Source organism: Monodelphis domestica, chromosome 4 (genome assembly GCF_027887165.1).
Source record: "Monodelphis domestica isolate mMonDom1 chromosome 4, mMonDom1.pri, whole genome shotgun sequence".
Classification (NCBI taxonomy): domain Eukaryota; kingdom Metazoa; phylum Chordata; class Mammalia; order Didelphimorphia; family Didelphidae; genus Monodelphis; species Monodelphis domestica.
In genome coordinates this window covers 324044814-324057134 of record NC_077230.1, presented here as the reverse complement: position 1 = coordinate 324057134, position 12321 = coordinate 324044814, and the positions used below count along the sequence as shown (strand labels likewise).

At 45.3% G+C, this 12321-nt stretch overlaps 1 protein-coding gene across 1 annotated transcript in view; it reads right to left on the bottom strand.

Moving 5' to 3' along the window:
• LOC130458981 (uncharacterized) overlaps positions 1 to 12321 on the bottom strand; it is a 17585-nt gene extending 5264 nt beyond the window's left edge. Inside the window, exons 1-2 of the mRNA XM_056826132.1 lie at positions 12242 to 12321; positions 1089 to 3006 (exon numbers count right to left, since the gene is read on the bottom strand). Coding sequence (XP_056682110.1) covers positions 1089 to 3006; positions 12242 to 12321 — 1998 coding nt within the window. The remainder of the gene's footprint in view (positions 1 to 1088; positions 3007 to 12241) is intronic.

Genomic DNA, 12321 nt, shown 5'->3' with positions numbered 1-12321 from the left:
ATTAATTGTAGTGCATAAATGCCTGGACCATCATACCAGTCAATAATCATATTAACAGGAAGCATAATAACAGGTGGCTAGTTAACAACAAATACAAAGGTAACAGGAATGGAGGGATTAAGGCAATTTGTTAAAATATATAGCAAGAATTTCTATAAGTTGTGGGGGAAACACATTGTACAATCAATGCATAGGTTTGAATGGGTTTGATATTTTTCTTTTCACCTGGGAAACTTAGTCACATTCTCCCTCATGTCATCATCTGAAGTAATGTACATGCATTAACCTACTGTATTCTAAGCCCTATGATGAAAAGTGGGGATGTCTCAAAAGGCAAAAGGTGGTTTCTGCTGTCAAGTGACTCAGACTAAGGTGGAAGAAAACCTGAAATGAAAACAAACCATGTTCAAATATAATACATAAAACAGGGTAAGTTGAAGATAATCACTAGAAGGGAGAAACAAGAAGAGGGATAGGGAATGACTTCTTAGAGACTCCAGGATTTTAGCTTCAACTTAAAGGAAGCAGGCAGAGGTGAGAAGAAAGGGTTCTTGGCACGTAAGACATCCAGTGAAGAAGGAATCTCTGAAGGATCCTGTTTGAGGAACAGCAAGGAAACCAGTGTCAGGATCCTTAAATATGGAAGGCTGTGATGTTTAAGAAACATGGAAAACTGAAGAGCCTATTTCCATAGCATCTTTCAGGACTGCATGGGAAAATCAGTCAGGTAGGCACATTATCAACACAAACCATTATGCAGAGGAGGCCAGTTACATATCTCCCTTGAGCAGAAAGTAATCAATACTTTAGGTTCCCTTTGAAGAAATTCCTACAGATGTAGCAACATTTGCACCAATTAGCTGTATTTAGAAGCAAGAAAGAACTGAAGAACCAGAATTTCCCTATAACTTAGCTGATTTGGAAGTAGTAAGAAGTGATAAATTCCCATTTGTCATCGAATAGTAATGCTGAGGGACTTCAGAAACAGACATGGAAAGGGACAAATTTTTAAAAATGACTTCCTTGATTATTATATTATAATATTAGAAGTGCCTTTAGTAGATGTTAAACAATTTCTCCAGTCCTACAGCTCTTTGGGAGGGCAATCCTGGGGTCTTGTCTCCTGAGTCCAGTCCTTTTTGCATTTCACCACGTTGAGCAGGCGTGGATGGCGCGGAATCGGAAATGGCGCAGAGGCGGGGATGGAGGGGAAGACCGGATGGCGCCGAGGCCGAGATACCGCAGAGGCAGGGATGGCGGGATGACAGGGAGGTGGGAATGGCACGGAGTCCGGGATCTCGCGGAATCAGGGTTGGCGCGGAGTCCGGGATGGCGTGAAGTCCGGGATGGCGCGGAGTCGGGGATGCAGGGAAAACAGGGTTGGCGCAGAGACCCGGATGGCGGGAAGGCAGGGATGGCGCGGAGTCGTGGATGGCGGGAAGGCAGGGATGGCGCGGAGTCGTGGATGGCGGGAAGGCAGGGATGGCACGGAGTCGGGGATAGCGGGATGACGGGGAGGTGGGAATGGCGCGGAGTCCGCGATCGCGCGGAATCAGGGTTGGCGCGGAGTCCGGGATGGTGGGAAGCCAGGGATAGTGCGGGAGTCGGGGATGGCGGGAAGGCTGTGTTGGCTCAGAGGCTGGGATGGCGGGAAGGCAGGGAGCGTGCGGAGGCGGGGATGACGAGGGGGCGGGGATGGCGCGGAGGCGGAGACGTCGCGAAGGCGGGGATGGTGCGGGAGTCGGGGATGGCGGGAAGGCTGTGTTGACGCAGAGGCTGGGATGGCGGGAAGGCAGGGAGCGTGCGGAGGCGGGGATGACGAGGGGGCGGGGATGGCGCGGAGGCGGAGACGTCGCGAAGGCGGGGATGGTGCAGAGTCGGGGATGGCGGGAAGGCTGTGTTGGCGCAGAGGCTGGGATGGCGGGAAGGCAGGGAGTGTGCGGAGGCGGGGATGACGAGGGGGCGGGGATGGCGCGGAGGCGGAGACGTCGCGAAGGCGGGGATGGTGCGGAGTCCGGGATGGCGGGAAGGCTGTGTTGGCGCAGAGGCTGGGATGGCGGGAAGGCAGGGAGTGTGCGGAGGCGGGGATGGCGAGGGGGCGGGGATGGCGCGGAGGCGGAGACGTCGCGAAGGCGGGGATGGTGCGGAGTCGGGGATGGCGGGAAGGCTGTGTTGGCGCAGAGGCTGGGATGGCGGGAAGGCAGGGAGTGTGCGGAGGCGGGGATGGCGCGGAGGTGGAGACGTCGCGAAGGCGGGGATGGTGCGGAGTCGGGGATGGCGGGAAGGCTGTGTTGGCGCAGAGGCTGGGATGGCGGGAAGGCAGGGAGCGTGCGGAGGCGGGGATGGCGAGGGGGCGGAGACGTCGCGAAGGCGGGGATGGTGCGGAGTCGGGGATGGCGGGAAGGCTGTGTTGGCGCAGAGGCTGGGATGGCAGGAAGGCAGGGAGCGTGCGGAGGCGGGGATGGTGAGGGGGCGGAGACGTCGCGAAGGCGGGGATGGTGCGGAGTCGGGGATGGCGGGAAGGCTGTGTTGGCGCGGAGGCTGGGATGGCGGGAAGGCAGGGAGTGTGCGGAGGCGGGGATGGCGCGGAGGTGGAGACGTCGCGAAGGCGGGGATGGTGCAGAGTCGGGGATGGCGGGAAGGCTGTGTTGGCGCAGAGGCTGGGATGGCGGGAAGGCAGGGAGCGTGCGGAGGCGGGGATGGCGCGGAGGCGGAGACGTCGCGAAGGCGGGGATGGTGCGGAGTCCGGGATGGCGGGAAGGCTGTGTTGGCGCGGAGGCGGGGATGGCGCGGAGGTGGAGACGTCGCGAAGGCGGGGATGGTGCAGAGTCGGGGATGGCGGGAAGGCTGTGTTGGCGCAGAGGCTGGGATGGCGCGGAGGCGGGGTTAGCGCAGAGGAAGAAATGGCGCGCAATCCGGGATGGATGGCACTGAGTCGGGGATGGCCTGGAGGCAGTTCTCCTTGTTGTCCTACAGTGTGTGATCAATTTCCCCCCCCCTAAAAATCTGTACAGATTAACGAAAGTCCATTTGGGGACAATTTTCTATCGAAATGGATAGAGCCAAAAAAGGAAGCAGAAAAGGAGAAACTCATACTGGAGAAGAATAACAGAACTTCAAAGAAGTCTCTGAGAGACTAAAGAACTTAGAAAGTATCCTGGAACCTCATATGAAAGTGAAAAAGTGGAAATGGAAGAAAATGGTGCGCAAATACAGAGCATTGCTAATACACATAATTAGTGAGGCGCAGCAAATGATGAAGAAGCCAGATGTAGAAATCATCCAGGTGAGAACAGGATAAATTAATTAGGTTCAGTTGTTTAGAGGGACAAGAAATCCAGCATGTCTTTCATTGCTCTTTCCCAGATCCCAAAGGATTTCTTTTGAGTCTACCCTGGTTTCCTGCTGTATCTGTGTTTTCTGTTTGGGGGGGGTCGGAAATGGAGAGAGGTAACTCCTGAGAGCTAAGAGGTCTGACTAAAGACACTCTGGCCTGAGAACACAGCAGGGAGGGCTCTGTTCTGGTGTTAGGGCCAAGTGATCCAAGGACTCCTGGGTCCCTATGACATGGGCACCTTACCCCAGAAACTCAGGCGAACTGTCATCTGGGAAACTCCCTTGCTTTACATCCTCCTGACTCACCCAATGACCCCATCCAGGGTCTTGAGATGACTATCTACCCTTGAACATCCTGGAGACTTAAGGTGGACAAAGAGATGAATCTTTATGCCTCCAGGCAGAACCCATGTCTACCCCACCCCACCAAATGCCTGAGGGCTTACTACTCTTAAGTCACGACCCCACCAAGGCATAGGTTGTGTTGTAAAAAGGTATAAAAACCTCAGAACTGATGTCTGAACTGCCTTTCATCCCATGCTGTTCCACCTTGCTATCCTCCTGGCCACTCTCAACATTACTCTCTAAATTAATAAATCTCCTTTTTGTTTTTAAGCTAAGTTTTGGAGTCTTGCATGCTTGCACAAGGCATCCTGAAGGGTATCCTACTTGCCCATAACACCTATCTTGGATCTGTCATGTGTGTAGGCAGCAGCAGGTGGCAGGAGAGGCACTTCAGAAGATGCCTATTCATTTCTGTGAAGCCCTTTATTATTATCCATCTTTTCCCTCTCCATTTTCCTCCCTCTGTTAGAGAATACCTCAATGTTTCTTATCACAAAATGAGAGAAAACAGAGTAACCTGGAGACCTCCTGTTGGCCTGCATCACTGCTAGCACCACACAGGAACTGCCCAAGTACCGTGTAGCCTGGGAAGTTTGTATCCAGAATCCAGCTTTTCTAAGTTGAGGATCAAGGAAATAAAGAGAAAGGGTAGTGATGGTTCCTATTCGGGAGGGAGATGCTATGGGCTTTTGGAGGCTGGTGTCCATAGGAGAAATGATTCATGAATTGTGCTGACCGTGTCTATTTTTCTCCTTTAGAATGTGAGAAGAACATTAACAAGGTATGTTTCTCTCTAGATAGTAGGTAATTACAGAGATTTGACTGAGGAGTGGTGGGTGGCAAGGGATTGAGGGAGAAAGAGGTTGTTTGTGTTTTTTCCCCAAAATACTGCGGTCACATATTTGATGTCATAAAGTGTTGGGATATTATTTCCTGAAGATCCTATTAAGGTAGAAAAGAATTTAGAGAGGGGAGAATTTATGGGGGCGGGGGGAATGTTCTTTGATATAAATAATGAAGCAGTTCAATTGGGGGGGGGTTATGGTTTGGGAGCTGATTCTTACAAAAATAATCTTACACTGTAAATGTAGAGTAAGACTGACTTTTAAACTTATTTTCCCATGATTTCTAACTTATTAGAACATGCTAAACGCTTTATGTGTTTGGTCAGGTATGATTTTACTGGGCACTTGAGTTGTTCTAAAACAATATGTAGGGAGGTAGCTGAGTAGCTCAGTGGAGTAAGAGCCTAGAGATGGGAGGTCCTGGGTTCAAATGTGGCCTCTGCCATGTGACCCTGTGCAAGTCACTTAACACCCCCATTCCCTAGTATTGCCTACCACTCTTCTGCCTTGGAACCAATACTCAGTATTGATTCTCAAGGTAAGGGTTTAAAAAAAAAAATTAACCCCCCCCCCAATAATATTGCCTTTTAATTTAGCTTCTAGGCTGGGTTATCAGCTAGGACTAACTAACCAGCGAGAGAGAAAACAAGCATGGCTCTTTCTGAATGGCTATTCTCACAGAAAGGCACCATCTACCCCACTAGGCACGATTTCTCTTTTTCACAGGTATACTTCTCTCTCAGCGATGGAACCCCTCACACTGGTTTTAGAGCCATACTATTTCACTGTGTTGGCAGTTTTTAAAATGTATTCCAAGTAAGTAAGCTTTAGCCCTTAGGGTCCTAGAGGGCAAACAACCATATCCCTTAGAAGTGTGATCCTGAACATCTCTGCTATGAAGGTTCTCATCCTCTTGGGTCTTTAACTTAGAATGGACTATGAATTGGCCCATTTGCCTGGAGTATGCCAAAAAGTGTGAGAGAGAAACAACTCCATGAGATTCCCTGAGAGCTCTGGCCTTTTGGTGTTTCCTGGCAGCATTTGATTAGCTAGTCAGTCATCTATTGGGGAGTTTTTCTGGGGTGAAGACCACTGCTTCGAGGCAGAGGCTTGTAGGAATACAGAGGTCTGCTTCTGTGGGGAGCTGGAGCCAGAAGTGCCTCTTGAACAGGGGCTTGGTCACAGGATGTGCTCAATGAGCAGTTTTTCACTCATCAGGAAGGGTGGAAAATAAGACATGAGACTCACAAGAGAGATTTCTTAGGGGTCCAGGCAGAGGATAATTTTCCTAAGGAGTCATTTTGTGCTTTCTTCCTCCAATAAGGACGAGGCACTGAAGGAGAGAAGAGTCTAAGGGAAAAGAACTCACTGGGTCAGGATAGAAACCATTTTCCATTTTGATGCCTTCTGAGAAGCCTTACAAAGCTTATTTCTATTGGAGATGACGTTCCCTCATGTCTGCCTGTCTGTTGTACTAAACGATTTCCATAGAATCCCTTCTCGATCTATCATATTTCTTTTGGAAATCAAAACCAAGCAGTCTGAGCCTGACACAGCTGTGTCAATGACTCCTGGAAGGGCTGCTCTCTGTGCATTCAGGGGCATGGTGGGAAAAGAGAAGGCTATTTTGTTGATATTCAAACACAGACAGCATTAAGAATTAAAGAGACTTTTCATTAAGATCTGTGTTAAGAAATAAAACCTTCCTTGGAGTAGGAACACAAAAAAAAAACATTTGCTTGATCACATGGTTTGTTGGGGATATGATTGGGGATGTAGACTAAATGCTCTATTGCAAACATTCAAAATACAGGAATAGATCATGATCACTGACACATGTATAACCCAGTGGAACTTCTCATTGGCTACAGGAGGGGAGGGAAAGAGCATGAATCATATAGCCATGGGAAAAATGAATAAATTTTTAAGAAGGAAAGAAAACCTTCAAGTATTTGAAGAATGCTTATCTATAAGAACCGATTCCAGTCACTAAATAGACCTATATGTACCTAATTTTCTTTCTCTTCATAGTTAACTGAAGGAGTGAAGGAATTTGGTGAAGTAAAGGCTGGAAACCTTAATGACCTAATTTTTTTTTTTAATGCCTACCTTCCTCTTTAGAATCAATACTGTGTATCGGTTCCAAGGCAGAAGAGTGGTAAGGCTAGGCAATGGGGGTCAAGTGACTTGCCCAGGGTCACATAGCTGGGAAGTGTCTGAGGCCAGATTTGAATCCAGGACCTCCCATCTCTAGACCTGGATCTCAATCCACTGGGCCACCCACTTGCCCCCCCAACTTTAAAAGATTTAAAACACTTGAACTATGCCATTAGCTAATTTTACTGTTCCTTCCATTAAATAACAATATTTAGTTTTATGGTGACTTAGGTATGGAGAAAGCAACTTTTTTATTATTTTCCCTGGTCATGAGAACTGGGGAAATCTGGGCATTCCTAAACCCAGAAAGTAAGTGTTTCCTACAAAGGCATTTATCTGTGAGCAGGGGTAATATTTGGAGTAAAAAGAGAGATCTCATAGTTATCAGAGAGCCAGAAGTGTTGTCCCCTTTCCTAACTGATAATAGTTATTTACAGATTATTTTTACCCCAAAGGTAACATTTTTCTGGGGACCAAGGAAAGATAAGAATAGGGTACAAGTAAGTCTTCCCTCTAAATCATTAATCCCTTTTTTGGGGACTGATTTCTTTCTCTCTATAGAACATCAGCTGTCTGCAAAGTGTAATTACTATAAATTTCCTGGATAGAAGAAGAGAGCAATCAGAATTGATCCTGACAGCTTAGATAATATGCACCCAACTTGTATATTGTAAATCTTGAACTTTCTCAGACTTGTGAATGTTAAAAATTTTTAACACTCACAAGTCTGAGAAATTTCAAGATTTATAATATACAGGAGTGTTACCACTGATGATGTAAGGAACATAATTGTAATGGATGCTGAAGGATTTAAAAAATGTGATGTCATCGTTTCCAATAAATTTTGCATCTACAGAATCCACAGCTAGGTAATTTGAGCCAACGCCTGTGCATAGAGGTTGAAGTGACTCTGGATGACATTGAAACTATTGTAATTAAGAAAACATCATTTCAACATAATCATGTCCATTGATTTCATATTTTGGTAAGTCATAGGTTTAAAAATCAAGAGCGGGGAAGCAGCTGGGTAGCTCAGTGGATTGAGATCCAGGCCTAGAGATGGGAGGTCCTGGATTCAAATCTGGCCTCAGACACTTCCTAGCTGTGTGACCCTGGGCAAGTCACTTAATCCCAATTGCTTAGCCCTTACCATTCTTCTGCCTTGGAGCCAATACACAGTATTAATTCCAAGACAGAATGTAAGGGTTTAAAAAAAAGTCAAGAGCCGGGGTTCTCCTCATGTTATAAATGGAACCCGACTCCTTCAACTCCAAAAAAGTCACTGAGTACACTTCAGGAGCTCTATAAATTTTTGCTCTACCAAGACCAGCTCCCCAAAACATTAGCTAGGGAAATCTTTTTTCAAATTACAAATGACCTAATTACAATCATTGTTTCAGAAATTCAAAGTCAAGGAAAAGTCAGACACAACTACTGAAAATTCACTTGAATTTTCACAGTCAAGTACTTGCCTTTATTTGGTTCCAGCACAATAAAGTAGTCTGGCAGCTAGATCCAGTGGATAGGAAGATATATTTTCCTGAGTTCAAAACTGGGCTCAGATACTTACCATTTGGGTGACCCTGGACAAGTTATTTAACCCCCATTTGTATCAGTTGCTCCATCTTTAAAATGAGCTGCAGAAGGAACCACTCTTATCTTTGCCAAGAAAACCCCAAATAGGGTCATAAAAGGTCAAACACAATTGAAACTTGTAAACCATGAGAACACAGTATAATATTTTCTTCAGGATGTTATAGGAGGAGGGGGCAGCTACATTACTTGCTGGAGGCCATCATCCAGGATGCCTTGACAGAGTCACGTGTGGTAGCTGGGGAGACTACAGAGTGGTTCTTCCTTAGATGTGACTGCCCACTCTATCCCCTTTGCATGACCTCTTTCATCAATGCCCCTTACCTATGAATTGACATGATTATTATTCCCCCTAGTCTCAAAAGAAATAATGCAAGAGCAAAACACCTGTACCCTAATTCTCCAAAACATCACCAAAAGATCAGACCCTTAAACCCAATCCCAAAAAGACTATCATGGGTTAACTTTTACTTGGGTACATAATTCCCCGGAAAACTGCAGCTACAGACCAAGCCCAAGAACTTTCCCACATACAGAAGCCTATTCTCAAGAAGTCAGCACACCAATCATAGAGGCCCAAGCAATAAGTACAAGTACATCAAGCTTCAGTATGCCTCAGTGACTCGATCACACAAATCAGTAACTCTCTAGAAGCCACCAGTCTAAATTTGAATTGTGTTCCCAGACCCCTCAGCCCCTATGGTATGATTGTTGAATTGTCTTCTAAGAATTGCCAATTAATTTTTCCATTTTATTAAAAGCAATGAGTAATTTTCCTTGATTGTAAGCTCAAAACTTCTCACAGGGTAATGAGAAAATTAAGCCAACTGTGATGAAATAATTTATCTTGTGTGCGACCTTTATTCTGTCTGAAATGACAATACAAGAATATAGAATGTTCATCAAGTGATTTGTTAAAAGTTGATGTATCACTTTACCAATTATCTCTCTTTGATTTTGTATACCTGCATGCCAAGAATATGGATATAAAAATAAATCCCAAGCCTGGGAATCTTGGAACAGCTGAGATGCAAAGCAATCCCATGGCTGTTATGAGTAAGCTGTCTTCTGTTTGTTATTTATTTTATTTATTTTGACTGGTAGTTTTGTCACCAAACGGGAACCTTGGAGTGGGGCTGGACCCTGACCATGACATGTAATCACAATACAAAAATACAGAATATTAATTAAGTAACTTGATAAAAGTTAATGTATCACTTTTCCAATTCTCTCTCTTTAAATGTGACTGTTAGGTAATATATCTGTATGCCAAGAAAATGGTTATAAAAACAAAAACCAAGCTTGGGATGGAAGAGCAGCTGTCAGATGCAAAGCAGTCCCATAACCATAACAATTAAGCTGTCTTCTGTTTATTATTTATTTTGACTGATCCTTTGCCACTGAAGTAAAGGAAAAAGGGCACAGGACCTCCAACCCATCTGATAAACACATCCTCCAGCTATGCTGCCCAGTCAAACATTTCAGCAGATAGCTGACCATAGGGTGTTTCAGGACTGTTGCAACATTTCAGAGAAATAACTAGCCATAAAATGCTCTAGGGTTTAAATAATTGTTAAGGTCCATGTTTTCACCCACCACCAAGGAAGTCCACGGACAATGTAATCAAGCAAGGAGAAAGCCTTTATTGGGAAAACTGATATGCGCATCAGTGGGAACCTCTACCATCAGAGTTCCAAGTTGCTTCTGACAGGCTGGGGTTTAAATACTTTTTCATGAATAACCTGTGTTGGAAAGTTGCTTTTTGCACCTGGGGTCTCAGTGCTGGAGTTTATCAGGGACCTTGGACAGACCCCAGCACAAGCCCCTGGTAGAAAGTTGCTTTTTGCACCTGGGGTCTTGGTGCTGAAGCTTATCAGGGACCTTGGACAGGTCCCAGCACAAGCCCCGAGCTTATCTGTCTGTGGGGCCTTGGCATTTTTCCTGGATGAATTTCTCAGGGCAACTTTCAATTTTGATCTCCCTCACAATTATCCAGGTTAAGTAATATTGTGAGGTATATATGTAGGGTCCCAACTCTGGGAGGACAGAACTTCTTTGCTGAGCTTTCCCCTAGCATGCTAGTGATAGTGTGCTAGTAATAAAGGCTTTCCCTTGCTTGAATTGCATTGTCTTCGTGTGCTCCTTGGATGGTCTGCAACTCGGACCCTAACACCACCAGTCAGGAAACTCTGGAGTCTCTACTGAGGCTGGACCCCGCCCTCCACAGTTACTCAGTGGATTGAGAGCCAGGCCCAAACAGGAGGTCCTCTGTTCAATTCTAGCCTCAGATGCTTCCCAGGTGTGTGACCCTGGGCAAGTCACTTAACCCCCATTGCCTAGTCCTTACCACTCGTTCTGCCTTGGAACCAGTATCCAGTGTTGATTCTAAGGTGCAGTGGTTTAAGGAGGGAAAAAAAGATGTTATAGGAAGGGAAGCAAAGAAGCACAACAGAGAGCCAGACCTGGAATCAACAATATGGGTTCAAATTTGACCGAAGGAAAATCATTTAACCCCTATTTCCTAGCCCTTACTACTTTATATTAATTCTAGCACAGAAAGAAGGGTTTTGAAAATTAAAAATGTTATTATAAATATTTCAAGCTGCTCTACTTAACATTGAAAGCTCTTTCAACCTGGTTTTTTCCTAGTTTTTTAATCCAATATTCCCTTCCATGGATGATGCTAGATTCTTACAATGTGGCCTCCCCTATATTTGAGAAGACTTCCTACTCTGAAACTTTCAGCTGATCCCTCTCCTCCTCCATGGCCCCAAGTATGGAAGATGAACCCCTTTTCCATAAAGAACAAAACTCAACTTCTCCAGAAATAATTTTGAAGATTAGAATAATTTGCATTGTGCAAATTAAGCAAATCAGCAGCCTGGAACCTTATTCTAAACGAAGTATTCTTTAATTCATTCTGATGAACCAAATCTCTGAAGTGGGCTGGTTTCCTGTGCAGCTCATCTCTGCTGAAGTAAACCATAGTGGAGTACTTCACTGCCACTCTCGCTTTTCTCCCTTTGGTCTCTGGCACATGGAGTCAAGATTTCAGAGAAAGGAAATAAAAACTCTCTTGAATGATTCAGTCTAGCATGTTTCTTTCTGATTCAGCCTCAACCAACCCAAAGAGGAAATTCACCCACTCCAACATTAGGTGTGAATTCACTTGAGAAGCAGGGCCCCCAGTTCACACTCATTTTTACTTATTTCACACTCAGTGCATTAGCAGTGAGGACCATGGAGTTCACACCTCAGGCAAAGTGGACCATGTACCTGAGTCTGGGACTTTGGACCTTTCAGAGGATTAGAAAAACAATGGCAGAGTTGGCAGGGCCTTCCCTCAGATATCAATTAGTCCAAACTGTACCTAAGTGTGAATTAGCTCTACACCATATGCCATGAATTTTCTTCCTATTACTATTACTCACTTTTCTGGAGAGAAACATAGGAACTCACTCCATTTATGACTCAGTTCTGGATCTAACTCAATTCCCTTATAAGTCTCCAACTTTTGTCTTGTGAGGAAGATTCATTCAAGTATAGGAATTGTGAGACAGCTTCATTACATTGATAGAACCTAACTTTGTTTGCCCTGGAAGCTGGGTCATTTCTGTCAAATTTGTTTAAGGTTGATTCTGAGTCTTCTCACAATTACATCTCAGACAATATATATGTCTTATCTGGAAAACTAGTCCTTTACTCTGCTCAGTCAGTTACTATTTCCTTGTTCTTTTCATGGAATATAGACATTGGCAGGAGAAGGGGGACATCCCTTTTTCTAATTTCAGAGAATTATACCTACTTGCTCTACTCCTCCCAACTTGGAAAGTCCCTGTTCTTTATCCTGGTTTATATTCTCTTAACTGTTTCATTTTAATGCATAAAGAATGCAAAAAGAATCCCGAGGATGGCAATGGTCATTGCCCCATCAGTGGTCTGTGCCAAGCTGAGGGCTTGCCTACACGAGAGTGATGGAGTCCATGGGAAAGGACACATCTGCAGATTGCCTCATTTCTCCTGCAGACATTCCAGCCACCCCCAT